This window comes from Dipodomys spectabilis, unplaced genomic scaffold, assembly GCF_019054845.1.
Source record: "Dipodomys spectabilis isolate Male_0828 unplaced genomic scaffold, ASM1905484v1 ptg000586l, whole genome shotgun sequence".
In the NCBI taxonomy this organism is placed as follows: domain Eukaryota; kingdom Metazoa; phylum Chordata; class Mammalia; order Rodentia; family Heteromyidae; genus Dipodomys; species Dipodomys spectabilis.
Window position 1 is genome coordinate 333,222 of NW_024871263.1, and position 19,627 is coordinate 352,848.

The following is a 19,627-nucleotide window of genomic DNA, read 5'->3' on the forward strand; positions in this document are numbered from 1 at the left end:
CTAAAGACATGCCACTTTATAACAAATCTGCAGTTTTCATTACTTAAATTAATTACACTATGCATCCATTTTGGCTTGTGAGGATCATTGTAAGTTTTGCTTTGCTGTTAAGGCACCATTTGCTCTTTGGGAAACAGATTTTTCACAGAATTAAATAAGGAGAGGGAAACACTCAGCACATCCCACCAGGATTTAAACACAACTGACAATAAGAACTGAGATTTTTCCAAATCAATTGAATTGTGTAATGCATGGTAGGCATTTAAAAAAATTAAAAAAAAAAACATTTTAACTGTGGTTGGTCAGAAGCACATGTAGTAAATCCATGAATAAGATAGACTTATTATATATGACTCTAGACAAGTCTCTCTCCATTTCTCTGGCTCATTTGTCATCTCTATAAAATGGATCTCTAAACTCCTCAGCTCTTACTTTCTAGAATTATTTGATATATGGTGAATTAGGGTATTGGATTAATATTATGTGAAAGTGAATATGTGAGCAGCTAAGGAGTTTGATTGGATAATGAATCTTGGGGTAGTAGGTTTGAGTCAATAGAGGTCAGTTAAATGTACTTTATCAGCTGAGGTTTGTACTTGGTCCCAAATATGTCTGGGTAAGAGAGTAGATATACTACAGTTAGTGGAACAAACATCAGTATTGGAACTAGGCAACCCTACATTCAAATCATTTTTCTTCTTCTTGCTTACATGCCTTTGGTAAGTCTTGAGGATACCTATCTCATAAACTGTAATGAGGTTTCAGAGACTTGTGGGGAATTTAAATCTTAGAGACTGAAAGTGTGATATGACCAAGATAGTGGTTAGAAAACCTCTCAAGGTTTGTACTTAAAAGATGAGAACTTAATTGTCAACAGTACCAATAACTAACTACAATCTTGAACAAGTCACTACATAATTTTGATTTCTCATTTTATTCATCTTCAATAGGGGATGTGAAAAGTGTATTTCACAGGATTTTGGGAAAGATGGATTGAGATAAAATGTAGAGCACTTGACATAGGACTTGACACCTCTGTTCTCCTCATCCTTCATGCCATAGACTTGTAACAGAATTTTTATTCTCCTTCAGGTATTGTGAGAGTCAAGTGAAATAATACAGCTGAAAGACCTGCATAAGTTCCTAAGGAAATATAGACAGTACCACCTACCTATTAATATTATGGCATTCCACATTTGATGACATGTTTGTTTCCCTCAGTCAAAGCTTGGAGTATCATCTCCACATGTGGCAGATTACTCGTTTTAGGAACTTCTCAGTTTATAAATATTTCTCCTCTTTTAAAATCAATGTTCCCATTAGCCCCATGATGTGCATTTCCCAAGGAAGAAAGCTCAGATCGAGGAATTGCCATGCCTGAGGACTTACAGATAGTGGTCATGGTCAAGTTTGAATTCAAGTTCCTGACATAGGTCTCTGAGATTGTTACAATGTGAGCCTTTTGTGGAGGCAAGACTGAGGAGGTACTGAATTCTTAACTGCTTGCTTTCTCCCAGTCACACACTTAAGCAGTGAGAGGAAGTGGTCTATTTGGGACAGGGTAAAGAGAGTAGTGGAGGATGTGAGGAGAGAATACTAGGAGAAGGAGTATGCTGAATCCTCTATGTAGGAATTCTGGTAGAGTGGGACCAGCCATGATGTTTTTCTTCCAGGTGGTATGCAGGCACTCTACAAAGTCACATCTTGCTCCACAGCCCCTCCTGTGGGCCACCTCACAGGCAAAGTTCGGAAGTATTTCATTCAGGCTAATGAGTTTCAATGGGACTATGGCCCTATGGGGCATGATGGGAGTACTGGAAAGAGTTTGAGAGAGCCAGGAAGGTAAGAGGCAGAGGGCCCTTCTCCCTACTCCTGCCCAAATGCCAATTCATCTTCCCCCAAATCTCATTTCACCAGAGGATCATACTTATTGGCTGACTGGTTCACTATCATCCATGTTCATATGGTCTTCTGGGAAAACTTACTCTCTGGTATAACAGGTAGCAAAGTTTATTTTTTTGTTTGTTTGTTTGTTTTCTTGGATGGTCATGGGGCTTGAACTCTGGGCTTGGGCACTGTCCCTGTGCTTTTCAGCTCAAGGCAAGTGCTATACCACTTGAGCCACAGTGCCACTTCCAAATACTATGTTTTTTTTGTCAGTCGTGGGGCTTGAGCTCTGGGCCTGAGCACTGTCCTTCAGCTCTTCAGCTCAAAGCTAGTGCTCTACCACTTGAGCTACAGCTATTGGATTGTTTTCCCAGTCCTGGGGCTTGAACTCAGGCCCTGGGCACTGTCCCTGAGCTTCTTTTGCTCATGGCTAACACTCTATCACTTTAGCAAGAGCACCACTTCCAGCTTTTTCTGTTTATATGGTACTAAGGAATCGAACCCAGGGCTTCATGCATGCTAGGCAAGCCCTCTACCACTAAGTCACATTCCCAACTCAATATATTGGATTTTTAATCGTTATTATAAAGGTGATGTACAGACAAACTACAGATTCATAAGTCAGATAATGAATACATTAAGTTTTGGACAGTGTCACCTTCTCTTGCTCTCTATTCCCATCCACAAGTTGCATAATTCATTTTCAACATAATGTTTAGTTAGTACCACTCACTGTTGCATTTGTTCACCCTTTGTCCCTCCATTTCTATGCTTCTGTTTAAAGTTTATTTTTTGGAAGTTATATCTCCAGTAAGAGATCCAAGCACTGGTTGAGGTTGATCCTGTTGTAATCCATGACTGTGTTCAGAAAGGAAAGCCATTAAGGTGGCTATACTCCAGCTGTTCTTCATTGTATCCATCACTTACCTCCCTGTTTTTTTTTCTGTAATCTATGTCTTTTATTTGCCATTCCTGGGGCTTGAACTCAGGGACTGGGCAGTATCCCTGAGCTTCTTTTGCTCAAGGCTAACACTCTACCACTCAAGCCACAGCACCACTTTCAGCTTTTTCTGTTTATGTGGTACTGAGGAATTGAACCCAGGGCTTCATGCATGCTAGGCAACTACTCTACCACTAAACCACATTCCCTGTCCCTGTAATCTGAAGGAGACATTTGAAAAGGGGTTTAACAAGCACTCTGTCTTATGGCTATTCCACATATTCTTTTGGAGGAATTTCTCCAAGTTCTCCTGGGCCATCTATGACTCAGATGTGGAGATGATATTGCAGGAAGGCAGTGCTTTACTCAGTTGCTAGGCTTTAGATTATATCAGTTCACTGGAAAACTGGTGAGGCCAGTTCCTTCACAAATGAACACTTGATAGATGATGAGGGGGAAGACCCTTGGATTCTTTCAACAGTCAGAACTGAGTGAATTTACAGGAAATTTAAATTGGTACTTGCATTTTAGGGTGGCATCTAGAATCTCTATGCTGGTTTATCCATTTAGTAGGCTTTCATATTCAACTGAAGTTTATTTTGTTGAGATTGAATCTCCCTATATTGCTCAGGTTTTCCTTGAACTCCTGGGCTCAAGGTCCTTCCCGCCTCAGCCTCTCATGTAGATGAGACTATGAGGAGAAGTCTAGGTGTGGGTGGATTAAAGGTGTTATGAAGAGTCACTCTACTAATTAAAATTACTACGTTGCTTGTCAGGTGGTTCTCTTCTCAGGTTCTCCTTGATTCAGGCAGAAAGACACCAGGCAAGGTGAGGATGGAGATCATGATTATATAAAGCTCTCTATCCATAGATTCATCATTGTCTGTAACAACAGCAGTCCATATAATAGCAGCACCTCATCACATCCTGTCCTCCAGTAGCCATACCCCATTCATCAGTGGTATCACCCCATTAATTTTTCTTGTCCTTCAAGGATGCCTGTTTATACCCTTATCTAGAAAAAAAGTGGCATTTGACCAAGGATGGCCACAAAAGGCCATGCATGCATACTCAGTCGCAAACTTAAGGTAGCACATGTGCACATGACTGAAGATTACCTCCTTGGAAATAACTTCAATGTCTTTGGAACGGCTCAATGAGAAGCTGTAAATCTCTTAGTAGTGGTGTCACCAGAAGCAGTATCTTCCCTGTTGGGAGTTATCCAGGACAATCTCAGAAATTCCCTTAACCATAATGATCCATAACCTGATGACACTAAGGGTGAAATGCGTGTCTGTTTGAAACTCAGTAAAATAACTTATTTTTGTCCTTATGTGCCAGTGGCTCAGATAAATTCTTCCAGAAGAACTCTACCCGGATTGGAGGTAGTTACTGGAAAGTTCGATATGAAGCTTTTCAGGATGGATCATTCACTAACAAAGTGCAACTGGAAGAAGATAAATATCTTGGAATCCTGGGTAAGGATGATGATGATGATGATGATGACGACAATGATGATTATGACGACGACGACGACGACGACGATGATTTATCTTTTTTGTGTTCCAGTCTTCGGGCTAGAACTCAGGGCCTGGACACTGTAGCTGAGGTTTTGTGCTCAGGGCTAGTGCTCTACCACTTGAGCCACAGTGCCACTTCTGGCTTTTAGTAGTTAATTAGAGACTTCACAGATTTTCCTGCCCTGGCTGGCTTTGAACTATGATCCTCACCTCTCAGCCTCCTGAATAGCTAGGATTACCAGCAAGAGCCACTGGTGCCTGGCTTATTATTATCTTTAAGTAGTTGTACAAAGGGGTTTCAATTCAACATGTCAATTCATTTATCAATTGCATCTTAGTAGGGTATGGAATTTATAACTCATGAAACTTACTAAGCAGAGCCAGAGAAGTGAGAAGGACTGAGAAATTTGAGCCTAGGATGATTAAGGGGCACACTGGACTTCAGCATCTCCCAAAGTGAGCCCCAAGAGATGAAAAAATGATTATGTATCTGTGTGTGTTTGAAAAAGGTTAAGCATAGTCAAGTAATATTCTTTAGTGTAGGACTTAAGACAACCTTGGATTTATTTTTCTTTATCCTGAATCTCCAGGATGGAAGTAGAGTATGCAGTGTTTCTCATATTTCCATTACTACTGGAACATTATGGTATCATCTGCTATATTAGCAGTATTGTTTCTCTAGGGCATTCTTGTAGAGCTATATGAGGCAATGAGAATAGTCAGACTCTTGGCAATCTGAAGCCAAGAGCAGATTGATATAGACAAGTTTGCTATGATGCGAGATAGAGACATAGGCTTGGACTCTCACTTTGGAGAAGTATGCTGAAGGTTGAAAGCACAGTATTAAAGAGCATAGAAAGTTTAGATGTGGTTTAGTTTCTGGGTGAAATGGGCGTAAAATAGATCAGACAGGATAAAATTTGGGAATGAAAGTAATGTAATGTACTCTGGAATAGGTATGTGCCAATTGATTGTAGTTCTGAAAATGGATACCAGGTTTTATGTTAGTTAGACAGGGAGCGGTTATGAAGAAAAACAGTCCTCTCTGGTAAAGAGAGATGGTGATGAGTAGGACGGACTTTTTAGTTGACTGGGGTTCAGTGTGGGTACCCAGTCCTTGAGCAGAGGTAGAAGTAGTAGGTGTAGAAACGAAGGTATTAAGTCTGACCTATAGTTAGAGCCAATATAGAAACCCAGAGCATTGCCTTAGTATTTTTGGTTGGCCTTGAAGTGACTCAAAATAGGTTAGAGGTGAGTAGTGTAGCACAAAACAATCTCAAAGTTATGGCTAGGTGGCTGAATCCTGACCCTAGAGAGAGGCCATAATAATTGTCCTTGCTCTGAATAGGGTTAAGAGTGAGGTGAGCTGAGATCTTAGATGAGACCTGTCAGGAGATACAGCTAAGGGAGCTCAGACAATGAAGTCAGGGGAAATGGGAGCAGACCTGACAGTCTGGAGAATGTCCTGCCCTTAGGTTATGACTCTGCAGCCATTTGAATTTGGTCAGTTCTACCTCTCTGGACTTAAATTTCTTCATCTGTGAAATGGACATAATGACTCCTGCCATGTATGCTTTAAAATGATTCTTGAGGGTCAATATGAGATAATTTTATAGTACTTTTAATAACTCTAAATAAATATAGTTGGAATGGATTGTTGTTATTCTGAAGAGTATTCTAGTATATCTACCTTCACTTATATTTTCTTTCCTTCTCTCCTGTTTCCTTCCCCCATCATTGTCATTTTCTTTTCTTTTACTTTTTTCTTTTTAACTGGTCATATTACTTGAACTTGGGCCCTGGACATCAGAGCTTTTGTGCTCAAGGCTAATTCTCTACCACTTTGAGCCACAGTTCCATTTCTGGCTTTTTGGTAGTTAATTGGAGATAGAGTCTCACAGAACTGTGATTCTCACATCTCAGCTTCTGAATAGCTAGGATTACAGGTGTGAACCATGGGCATCTGGCTCATTCTCATTCTCATTCTTTCTCTTCTCCATTCTTTAGGGCCAGTGATCCGGGCTGAGGTGGGTGACACCATTCTAGTGGATTTCCACAACCGAGCCTCACAGCCATTCAGCTTGCAGCCCCATGGGGTTTTTTACACAAAAGACAACGAGGGTACAGTATACAATAATGGTGAGCAGACAAAGTTTCCACAAATGGGGGCTGTTAGTGGGTGCAGATGGCTTGAGGGGAGAAGGGAGGTTTTGGAGGGAGAAAGAGTGCTATGTGTGATAGGGTTGACTGAAAGATGATGTCATAATGAATCAGAGCTAGGTTCAATAATAAGAGAAAGCCTTAAAAAAACATGTTCAGAAGCAGGACATGAGGCTCAGTAGTAATTTGTACCTAACATACCCCACATCCTGTAGTCAACTGTCAGCAACAAATTTAAAAAATATATTTCCATGTATTCATACTAGAAATTGCCATGTACATTTTGATGTATCTTTTTTCTGTGCTTATAAAAATGTTTATATTTGAATTTAGGGGATAATAAGGTTATGTATAGTTTGTAGGCATAAATTAATTGTAAGGGGTGTTTCAGAGGTGATATTTCCATACTGGTGTAAAATGTATTTAAATGAAATTCACTCCCTCTTCATACCAACTTAACTTCTGCAACCCCTCCTCCCCCTTTTTTTTAGCAGTGCTAGGAATTGAACTCAGGACCTCACACTTGCTAGGCCATTACCAGTACCACTTCAGTCCTGTTTTGTGGTAGTTATTTTTGAGATGTGGTTTTTGCTTTTAGTCTGGGCATGTGCAAGGACTGAAATCTACTTGTTTTAGGCTTTCTATTGTTGCTTAGATGACAAGTGCTTGACATCCATCTTCCCTTGAGATGGAGTCTTGTGGACTTCTTTGCCCAGGTTGAACCTGGAACTCTGATCCTCCCTATATCAGCCTCCATTGTAGCTTAGAATGGCAAGCATACACTACTGCATGCAACTATGGGTTGAGAAAGAGTTTTGTGAGCTTTCCAACCTGGTATGGTCGTACATCATTATCTCCCCATTCCGTTGTTGTCACGTAACTAGGATTACAATTGTGAACTACTGATGCCTAACCCTCACTCCTTGTTTTTTAAAAAATTATTTTTTTGGTGCAAGTCTTGGGGCTTGAACTGAGGGCCTGGGTGCTATTCCTAAGCATTTTTGTTCAAGGCTAGCACTCTGCCATGTGAGCCACAGATCCAATTCTGTTTTTTTGGTGGTTAATGGGGAGATAAGAATCTCATGGACTTTCAAGCTTGGGCTGGTTTTGAACTGCAACCCTCAGATCTCAGCCTCCTGAGTGGTGTGAGCCACTGATGCCCAGCTCAAAAATGATTTTTAGTGTACATTAGTTGTACAAGGAATGTTTCATTGTGACAATTCCATATATGCATCCAAAGTATCCTGTACAAATTCACCCCCCTTGTTACTCTTCCTTAACTTTCTTCCTTTAGAGCAGTTCTAATACATTTTCTAGTTCCATTTTCACTCATGCAAATAAACAACTTTAACCATATTCATCCTCATTTGACCTCTCCATTAGCCCGGTCCATTCCTGCTGCTACCCATCCAAACAGAGTCTGTTTTGCACTTCTGTCATTAATTTTTAATGTGCATTAATTGTACTAAGGAGTTTCACCATGGTTTTTCAGCTGTGCCTACATTACACTTTAATCAGAATAGCCTTCTCTATAGCTTTCCCTTTTCCTGCCCACCTAAACTCACTCCTGTCAGCAGTTATCACTGAAATTCCTAATTTCATATTCATGCATAGTTACAATGTATTTCAGAATTATTTACTCTCCATCTTTCTTTATCCTCCTGTTCCTTGTCCTCATTCCTCTACAAAGTCCAATAGGTAGAATAAATTCCTATTTATGTATATTGTTATATATACATATATATGCATATCTATGAACATGTATGTATTTTAGGTATTGTTTACACATATAAGTGAAAACATGGTATTTACATTTTGGGGCATGGTATCTTTTTCAACATGATGTCCCTCAATTCCATCCATTTTGCTGCAAATGATATGATTTCATTTTTCTTTATGGCTATAGAATATTTCACGGTACATATATATATATATATATATATATATATATATATATATATCTCCTATCTTTATCCATGTGTATGTCATCATTGAGGTCTTGTTCCCTTTATATAAGCAGCATTAGTAGATTTCACTGTGCTATTTTTACACGTGCGTGTGTGCACACACACACACACACACGCACACACACTTCAATCACGTTCATCTCTCAGTACCTTCTCCTTTCTCTTTTCTACTTCTACTAGTTTTCTCTGCCAGAAAATCCCCTTTTTGTTTATATACTTTTTCATTTTGCTGTCCTCAAAATCATATCTTTTTTCATATCATTATCATATTATAAATATGTTAGTGACTGTATGGTATTCTTTTTTTATTGTGAAAATACCATTTAGAGGGGTTACAATTACATGGGCAAGATAATGAGTACATTTCTTTTTTTTTTCATTTTATTTTATTTTATTTTGTGAACATACTGTACAGAGGGGTTACAATTACATGGGCAGGATAATGCATACATTTCTTATCAAGCATTGCAGCCTCCTCTTTTGTTTACCCTTCACATCCCTTCCCAGCTTCCCCTCGCCCCCCTACCCAGTCCTTCCCCCACCTCCCCTCACCAACGTTGTAAAGCTTGTTTTCGACATGACAACTTGTATTTCTCATTGTTGCAACAGGTCCACCTGTATCCTTAAACGACTTGTTTTTCCCCATCTCCACCACAAGTTACACTGACATCAAATATAGTGAAAGCAAGGGTTATACTGTGGGGGAGGGACATACAAAGCAACAAAGAAATAATCTTATAAATGTGTTAGAAACAAATGCATGAAAGAAAAAAAAACATTACAATACATATCTAAGGGTTCATTTTCCTAACATCACATTATCTGACCTTTTCTGCTTGACTCATACATATACTAGATATTGCACATAAGGGAAACTATGGGACCTATGTTTCTTTGGGCCTGGCTTACTTTACTTAATATAATTTTTTCCAAGTTTTTCCATTTCCAAACAAATGTGGCAATGTCATTCTTTCTGATGGAGGCATAGAATTCCATTGTGTATATATACCACATTTTCTTGATCCATTCATCTACTGAGGGGCATCTGGGTTGGTTCCATATCTTAGCTATGGTAAATAATGCTGCAATAAACATAGTTGTGCTGGTAGCTTTAGTGTGGTCTTGTTTGTAAACATTTGGGTAAATGCCCAAAAGTGGGATTTCTGGGTCATAGGGGAGCTCTATGTGAAGTCTTTTGAGGAACCTCCATACTCCTTTCCAAAGTGGTTGAACAAGTTTACATTCCCACCAACAATGAAGTAAGGTTCCCTTCTGTTCACATCCCCTCCAGCATCTGTTGTTGTTAGAGTTCTTGATTTTTGCCGTTCTAACTGGAGTGAGGTGGTATCTCAATGTTGTTTTGATTTGCGTTTCTTTTATGACTAGGGATGTTGAGCATTTCTTCATGTGTCTATTGGCCATCCTTCTTTCTTCTTCAAAGAAGTTTCTCTTTAAGTCTTTAGCCCACTTATTTATTGGGCAGTTGTTTCTTTGAGAATTTGTTGTTGGGGGATTTAATTTTTTGAGTTCCAAGTATATTTTAGATATGAGACCCTTGTCTGTTATATGGCTAGTGAAGATCTTCTCCCAATCCGTGGGCTTTCTATTGATCTTGCTAGCTATGTCCTTTGCCATGCAGAAGCTCTGCAACTTCATGCAATCCCATTTGTCCAACCTTTCTTTGATTTGTTGTGTTTCCGGGTCTCTATTCAGAAAATTTCGGCCTGAGCCAAGGAGACCTAGGGTTTCTCCTATTTCATCCTGTAATGTTTTCAGAGTGTCTGCTTTGACTTCGAGGTCTTTGATCCATTTGGAGGTGATTCTGGTGCAGGGTGATATATAAGATCTAGCTTTAGTTTTCTACAAATAGTTAACCAATTTTGCCAGCACCATTTACTGAAGAGGCTGTCTTTGTTCCATTCTATTGTTTTAGCTCCCTTATCGAAGATTAGATGGCTATAGGTCTGTAGGTTCATTTCTGGGTTTTCAATTCTATTCCATTGGTCCTGAGGTCTGTTCTTATGCCAGTACCAAGCTGTTTTGATTACTATGGCTTTACAGTAGAGTTTGAAATTTGGTATTGATATTCCTCCAGCAATATTCTTTCCGTTGAGGAGCGTATTTGCTATTCGGGGTCTTTTATTGTTCCATATGAATTTTTAGATTGCCTCTTCTATTTCCTTGAAGAATGAGGTTGGAATTTTGATAGGTATCGCGTTGAATTTGTAGATAGCCTTGGGAAGTATTGCCATTTTCACGATGTTAATCTTTCCAATCCAGGAGCATGGGAGGTTTTGCCATTTTCTAAGTTCTGTTTTGATTTCCTTTTTCAAGATTTTAAAGTTTTCATCATAGAGGTCCTTCACTTCTTTGGTTAAGTTAATTCCTAGGTATTTTATTTTTTGTGGGGCTATTACAAATGGAGTTGCTTTCCTAATTTCAGCCACACTTTTCTCATTGTTGGCATACAGAAAAGCCATTGATTTTGGGGGGTTAATTTTATACTTTGCTACTTTGCCAAAGTTTTGAATCAGCTTGAGTAATTTGGGAGTGGAGTCTATGGGATTCTTTAAATACAAGATCATGTCATCTGCAAAGAGGGAGAGTTTTATTTCTTCTTTCCCTATTTGGATCCCCTTTATGTCTGCTTCTTGTCATTGCTGTAGCTAGGCATTCTAATACTAGATTGAAGAGAAGTGGGGAGAGTGGACATCCTTGTCTTGCTCCTGACTTCAGAGGAAATGGCTTTAGTTTTTCAACATTAAGTATAATGCTGGCTGTAGGTTTGTCATACACAGCCTTTATTGTATTGAGGAATGTTCCATGGATTCCTAATTTTTCCAATACCTTCATCATAAAGGGGTGTTGGATCTTTTCGAATGTTTTTTCTGCATCTATTGAGATAACCATGTGGTTCTTATTCTTGCTCCTGTTGATGTGATGAATAATATTAATTGATTTGCTTATATTGAACCAGCTTTGCATCCCTGAAATGAATCCTGTTTTATGAGTACATTTCTTATCAAGCATTGTTGCCTCTTCCTTTGTTTCCCTTTCTCATCCCTTCCCATCTCCCACCACCCACCCCCCCAAACACTTCCCCTGGCCAAAGTTGTAAAGTTCGTTTTTCAACATAACGACTTGTACATCTCATTGTTGCAATGGGTTCACCTATATCCCTATTTAAACGATGTGTTTTTGCCCTTCACCTCCACAAATTGTACCAACATCAAATACAGTGAAAACAGGGGTTATACTGTGGGAGAGGGACACACAAAGCTACAAATACATCATCTTATAAATATGTTAGAAACAATAGCAAGAAAGAAAAAATATTTGAGTCCTTGTCTTGGGGTTCATTTCACCTAACATCAACTTGTCTGACCGTTTCTGCTTATCTCAGACATATACTAGTTATTGCAAATAAGGGAAACCATGGGACCTATGTTTCTTTATGCCTGGCTTACTTCACTTAATATAGTTTTTTCCAAGTCTTTCCATTTCCTAAAAAATGGGGCAATGTCATTCTTTCTGATGGAGGCATAGAATTCCATTGTGTGTATATACCACATTTTTCTTGATCCATTCATCTACTGAGGGGAATGTAGGTTGGTTCCATATCTTAGCTATGGTAAATAATGCTACAATAATCATAGTCGTTCTGGTAGCTTTAGTATGGTCTTGTTTGTGATCATTTGGGTAAATGCCCAAAAGTGAGATTGCCGGGTCATAGGGGAGCTCTATGTGGAGTCTTTTGAAGAACCTCATACTGCTTTCCAAAGTAGTTGAACAAGTTTAGACTCCCATCAACAATGAAGTAGGGTTTCCTTCTGTCCACATCCAGCATCTGTTGTTATTAGAGTTCTTGATTATAGCCATTCTAACTGGGGTGAGGTGGTATCTCAATGTTGTTTTGATTTGCATTTCTTTTATGGCCAGAGAAGTGGAGCAATTCTTCATGTGTCTATTGGCCATCCTTCTTTCCTCTTCAGAGAAGTTTCTCTTTTCTCTTTAAGTCCTTAGCCCACTTATTTATTGGGCAGTTGTTTCTTTGAGGATTTGTTGTTGGGGGATTTAATTTTTTGGGTTCCAGGTATGTTTTAGATATAAGACCCTTGTTCATTGTATGGCTAGTGAAGATCTTCTCCCAATTCGTGGGCTTTCTATTGATCTTGCTAGCTATGTCCTTTGCCTTGCAGAATCTCTGCAATTTCATGCAATACCATTTGTTAAACTTTCTTTGATTTGTTGTGTTTCTGGGTCTCTATTAAGAAAATTTTGGCCTGTGCCAAGGAGACCTAGGGTTTCTCCTACTCTGTCCTGTAATGTTTTCAGGGTGTTTGCTTTGACTCTGAGGTTTTTGATCCATTTGGAGTTGATTCTGGTGCAGGTTGATATGTAAGGATCTAACTTTAATTTTCTACAATTGATTAACCAGTTTTGTCAACACCATTTACTGAAGAGGCTGTCTTTCTTCCACTGTATTTTTTAGCTCAGCTCCCTTATCGAAGAATAGTTGGCTATAGGTCTGTGGGTTCATTGCTAGGTTTTCAATTCTATTCCATTGGTCCTGAGGTCTGTTCTTGTGCCAGTACCAAGCTGTTTTGATTACTATGACTTTGTAGTAGAGTTTGAAATTTGGTATTGATATTCCTCCAGCACTGTTCTTTCTGTTAAGGATCGTTTTTGCTATTCGGGGTCTAGTCAAAAGTATTTTTAAAACACACTAAAAGTATAAAGAAAAAAGCTGTAAAGTAAAGGAAACTTGCACAAGCCCCCCCGGTCTGCTCTTTTTAATGAAGTTAGTACAATTAACTAAGGCAGGATGAATAAGAGTTTGAGACTAGCCTGGGCTACATAATGAGACTATGTAAAAAAAAAGAAGAGAGAGATCTTGGAGACCACTGAAACTTTCAATATGAACTGGACATTAGATGATATTAGGGAAATATTTTAGGTGTGGTAATGGTGTTCTGATTACATGGGGGATGCTTGCTGATTTATTTGGGAATAAAATTTTATATTTCCAATTAAGCAAACAATCTATCTCTTTTCCTTTCCATATAGGTAGACATAGATGAGATAGTATTTTTTCTTAGGCTGGGGACTGAACCTAGGATGCCACACATACAAGTACTTTGCCACTGAGCTCTACCTCCTAGGTAGGTATAGATAAGTCAAGGATAGCAAAACATTGACAATAGATTCTTGGTGGTAATGTGGTCATTAAATCATTTTAAATTTCGTTTCTATTACTGTATATTTTTTGTACAAAATAGTGGGCTTCATTATACCAGATCATATATGTATGTGATAGACTTTGATCATATTCACCTCCTCCATTAATATGTTTTGTTCCCTCTCTCCTTTCCACTGTGATATGGAATGTTCTCTTTTGCTTATGGAGGGCAGAACCCACACAGCCCTTTTGGCCATGGGTAGAACCCACCAAACCTTTCTGGCTTTGGAACAGACAAAAACCACTAGGGTTGCAGCCCCATGGCAGGCAATGCCTGCCACTGTTGCATGTCATGAACCTTGTCTGCCAGTGTTACAGCTATGTAGCCTTCTCTGTTCTTGTCTCAGGAATTTAGGGAATGATTTCCAGGGCAACTGTGGGTGAGTGTAAAGAACTTTTATCATGTTGCTTTGTGTGTCCCTCCCCACAGTATAACCCCTGCTTTCACTGTATTTGATGTCGGTATAACTTGTGGAGGGGAAGGAGAAAAACAAATCATTTAAATAGGGATACAGGTGGACCCATTGCAACAATGAGAAGTACAAGTTGTTAAGTCGAAAACGAACTTTACAACTTTGGTGCGGTGGGAGGGGGGGGGAGGATTGGGTTGGGGGGTGGTGGGAGGATGGGAAGGGATGGGAAGGGTAAACAAAGGAGGAGGCAACAATGCTTGATAAGAAATGTACTCATTATCTTGCCCATGTAATTGTAACCCCTCTGTACAGTATTTTCACAATAAAATAAAAAAAGAACTTTTATCAGAGGAGAAGTATCTTGCTCAAAGGACACAGACACTCACGCATGCACATGTGCACTGGCCTTGGGGCTTCAACTCAGGGCCTGGGCACTGTACCTGAGCTTTTTTTTTTTTTTTTGCTTGTCTAGCTAGCATTCTACTATTTGAGCCACACTTCAACTTCTGCTTGTTTGATTAATTGGAGATAAGAGCCTCAAGGACTTTCTTCCCCAGGCTGGCTTCAAACCACAAACCTTCACATCTCAGTCTCCTGAGTAGCTAGAATTAAGGGCATGAATCACTGGTGACCAGCTGTGTTTCCATTCTTATATCTATGTTTCTGTCTAGGTGTCTGAGTCTAAGGGTTCTTATACCCTGGGCTGTGCTCTGATTGGTTGCCCCTATTACAATTAGATGTTTTGGAAGATTATTGGTTAGATCCCACAGTATTCTGATTGGTTGGTAATTCCTGATAAGGTCCCTTTTACAAATCCTTTCCCCTAGGGAAGGGCTAGGAAGGGGCACAAGCAAGGTATTTTAAAACAGTGTCTCCCTTGTATTTAGTTTCTGCTTGGTAGGCCAAGATGCTATCCAAGAGACTTTGGTCTTAACTAATTTATCCTTTCAACTGGCCTTCTTCCTTTTTTGCTATTGTCCATCTTCTACTTTCATGTCCACTTAAATATTGTTTAAAGTTTTCTTTGTGTCTGGATATTTAAAGAATTAGAAACCATGAATAAGTAAGCATAGGTAAGTTAAAATAATTCAGATGCATACCCCTTTGTTGTCAGTCCTACCTTAAAAGCACTAGTGTTTTTCTGTAGACTTTTATGACTATTTTTCAGGATATATTGTAAGGTGTGCAGTAGATATGTCAGAGAAATACATTAAAATTTTTGTCACTTATATCCAAATTGCTCTCTGGGCAGCCAACCAGACCTGAGAAATTCACCTCTTTCCTCACACACACATACCAGCAGTCTGGTAATCTTTTTCCTTTTGTGCTGGTACTTGAGCTGGAACTCAGGGCTTTGCATTCTTCCTATTTTTCCCCTTAAGACTGATACTCTACCACTTGGGCCAGGCTATCACTTCCAGCCTTTTCTGGTTAATTGGAAATAATAGTCTCTTCTGTTTGTCTACCTGGGCTGACTTTAAACCTTGATCCTCAGATTTCAGCCTCTTGAATACCTAGGATTATAGGTGTGAACCAACATCGCTAAGCCTGGGAGAGTGTTTTTAACATTTTTCAAAATGATAGTCTTGTAGGCAATAATATCTATAACACTCCAGGTATTTTGATTTACATTTATTTGATTGCTATGTTAATATTCCTTTATGTGTGGGAATGAACTTGTTCAAAGCTTTTCATGCATTTTGCCAACAATGATATTTTAATTTACTTTATTATCATAGAAGTGATACACAGAGGGATTACATTTACATGTGTCAGGTAATAAGTATGTTTCCTTTTATATGGTGTCATCTATTCCCTCATTCTCTCCCATTCCCTCCCTCCCATCTCCACCCACGAGTTGTATAGTTGACTTACATCCATGTCCAGTGTACTCCACTGCTGTACTTTTTCACCCTTTTTCTTCTGATTCTGTGCCCTACCCACACCCTTCCACAAATATGTATGTGAATGCGCCATATATAAGCTAAAGAATGCAGAGTCATAAGCAAAACAAAAAACAAATTAAGAAAAATGTCCTTTGTTTCCATATCTTTAGAATTCATTTTAGTATATTATTATTATTATTATTAGCTGTTCTTGGGGCATGAACCCAGGGCCTGAGCTCTGTCCCTGATCCTCTGTATGCTCAAAGCTAGCACACTTGAGCCACAGTACCACTTCCGGCTTTTTCTGTTTTTGTGGAACTGAGGAATCAAACCTGGGGCTTCATGCAAGCTAGGCAAGCTCTACCACTGAGCCGCATTCCCAGCCTGGATGTTATTTTATATACATATGAAGAGGCATTTGGATATTGCTCCTAAGACTATCCTCTTTGGGTCTCACTGTATGCCAACACTGATTTTTGAGAAGAGTTTTCCCATATATAGTTAATCTTGTTAGAGTGGGGTAGATACTAGCTAAATCATGTCTCAACAATATTGATAGCACTGATTACAATTTTAAAATATTAGCCTATTTGACAGGCAAAATGTTATTCAGGTATGTTAATGTATAATTACTAATGAATTTTGCAATTAAAAAGCTGTTTTGATTGTTTAGTGTTTCTGTTTAAGTGATTATAGCCTTAATGTTTTTTCATATATGCACACACATACATTCGTAACATATACATACCTAGCTCCTACATATATATATATATATATATATATATATATATATACACATATGTATATGTGTACAGAGAGAGGGGGGCTTAAAGCATTCAATAATACATCTGTTCTCAAATGTGAAATAGGCTATGACAGGTTATAGAAAGTTTTTAAATAGAGGTAGAGATATAAGAGCAGATGAATGTGTGGTTTCAAGTAAGTGGTATGCCAAAAACATTTCTAAGTCCCTTTTAATCCAGAGGTCTTATGATTTAAGAAAATTGAACTCTAACCAAGTTTAAATTCCCCCAGGTGAAATAGCAAGTAGTGGTAAAAGCAGAAATCAAAGTCTAATATCTTAATTCCTAGACCAAGTATCTTTTCAATATTCAGTATCCCATGTTGCTGCTGTTCCTGCTGTTCCAAAAATTTGCAATCTTTATCATATGTCTTTGGATCTGATAATCCTCATGATAGCCAGTATGAATAATGAATCTCATGCTTTTCCCTGCAGGCTCATCCCCCTCAGGCTTGGTGGCCAAGCCCTTTGAGAGAGTAACATATAACTGGACAGTCCCCCCTCATGCTGGTCCCACTGCTCAGGATCCTGCCTGTCTCACCTGGATGTACTTCTCAGCTGTGGATCCTATAAGAGATACAAATTCTGGCCTCGTGGGCCCCCTGCTGGTGTGCAAGGCTGGCGCCTTGGGTGCAGATGGCAAGCAGGTGTTGTAGGGGTCTAGCTGGGAAGGGCATGCAGCTGGGTTCCTGGATATGAATTAAAATGGATCTGGATTCTAGAGGAAAGGGAATAGAAATACAATCCAAGAAAGCCATTTTGTCAGAAATTAGTAATTGGTGACTTCCTGCTCTTTGGGCCTGTTATTTTTAAAATTCATAAACACATCTTCCTTAGCCTGGTATCCTTCCTATTTCTTATCTTCCTGCAGTCATCTACCTCACCACACTCCTTTCTTTCCCTTTGCTTTCCTGCCTCACCACTTCAGTGACTCTTAAAAGCTGCCCCTAATCCCTAAATCTACTTTGCTGTTTGTTTCACTCCTTAAAAAATTATAAACAGAATAGGTTTATTTAGAAGCAAAGAAAGAAAGCTGAGTTAGAAGTGCAGACTCTCCTGAGAGCTGTTTCTTTCCATTTGTATCCACTATTTCTAATTCTGTAACTATATTCCAGTTACTAAATCTTTACCACACTTTCTCATCTGTAAAAATAAAGGGTTAATAAAGGAAGAAGGTACCTTGTGTTTCTGTGAGATTAATGAGAATTATCCATATAAAATGCTTTGCACAGCATCTGGCAAATAGTAAGCACTAGGTAACTGCTAGTTGTGATAACAGTAGCTGTTATTATTTTTTTCTAATTATATTTGAGTTTCTCCCCTAAGCCATCCGTGGATTTCCCAGTCATCTTTTCCTAGTCCTCTCCCAGTGCCTGCAGGTTTTTCTCTTGCCACATTCTGTTCATCTTTCCCATTCCCTTTCTGACATTCCTCTCCTTATTCTTGTTCTTTCACTCTGACTTCCTTTTTCCATCTGCAATTTGAATCTCCTTGGGGGGAAACCTGCCCAGCAACAACTGCAGCTCTGGCAGGAGATGTAGGCTTAGCTTTGAGTCTGGAAAAGGAAACAGGAAAGGATCCAGCATCTGGATCTGCAACTACACAGTGCACCACTGCTGAACCCACTGTCATTCCTCCCTCTGCTTTCTTCCACGGGACCTGCAGAAAGGGGTGGATAGAGAATTCTTTCTTCTATTCACTGTGATGGATGAGAATGAGAGCTGGTACAACATTATCAATCAAGAGGCTGCTATGTTGGATTCCTCATTGCTCTCATCAGATGTCAAAGGCTTCCAGGACTCCAATCGGATGCATGGTATGGGGAATACTTTTGTCCTGGGTATAGCTAAATGTTCATAAGGAAAATCTAACCCTGACAACAATTATAAGTGATCCCTGAAACACTTATGCCATTGATCAGCTTTGTCTCAGATACAGTCTAGACTGAGGGATTCAAACTAAAAGAATAGATATTCTTAGATTTAGTGTATTCCTATGCTGTACCCTGTGTTCCATAGTATGGTGAGCACTACAAGAAAATACTCTGAAATGAGAGCTGTGTGCAAGGAATCTTCTAGACAATGTTGAGAGTAAGCTGAGTTAATACCCTTCAAGTATTTTTTTCATTTTGTTGTTTCTGGCAGAGAACCAAATATCTTGCACCTGCTAGCCATGTACTCTACCACTGAACATGCCCAGCCCCCCTTTTAGATTGTTTTCCCTCTCTTCTTTGGCATAGAACCAAATGCCTTACACCTACTAGGCATGTACTCTACCACTGAGCCACACTCCTAGCCCCCCTTTTAGATTGTTTTCCTTCTCCTCTTGCTCCCTTATCCCGTACTTCAACTAAGTATGGAATACTTTTTGTTCCCAAATGCACACTTTGTACTAAGCTGATTTCATACTTTGGTAAGTGCTGCGCCCACCACTTGAAAAGTCTCTTGTTACAGATTTGGCTTCAGCCTGTGCAAATTTGTCCATTCTCTGAGACTGAACTCAAAAATTACCTTATCTATGTTACCATTTCTTGTCAGTCAAGTCTTGAGTGAAGCCCCCCTCTTCTGAACCCCATGGCACTTTAAGCAGGTCTTTTTAATAGCAAGTTCCAAACAGTGCTTCATATTATAATCATGTGTGGCATGGCTTTTGACTTCTACTAGAGTATATTTTTCTAAAGTGAGTATTATGTGTTGCCTATCTCTATATCCTCTACACTGTTTAATACATCATAGATATTCCTTGAGGTACTAAACAACTAAATGAGTGGGTGGGTGGGTGGGAGAATGAATGGGAGGGCATTCATTCTTGGA

The 19,627-nt window shown here is 39.2% G+C and overlaps 1 protein-coding gene across 2 annotated transcripts in view; it reads left to right on the forward strand.

The window, feature by feature from the left end:
- The window catches only part of Heph (hephaestin), an 86,240-nt gene that overhangs the window by 22,677 nt on the left and 43,936 nt on the right, over positions 1–19,627 (forward strand). For both annotated transcript variants that reach the window (XM_042670910.1, XM_042670911.1), the window contains exons 7-11: positions 1,674–1,842; positions 4,169–4,305; positions 6,355–6,486; positions 17,250–17,461; positions 18,480–18,630. In XM_042670910.1, the coding sequence (XP_042526844.1) occupies positions 1,674–1,842; positions 4,169–4,305; positions 6,355–6,486; positions 17,250–17,461; positions 18,480–18,630 (801 nt within the window). The remainder of the gene's footprint in view (positions 1–1,673; positions 1,843–4,168; positions 4,306–6,354; positions 6,487–17,249; positions 17,462–18,479; positions 18,631–19,627) is intronic.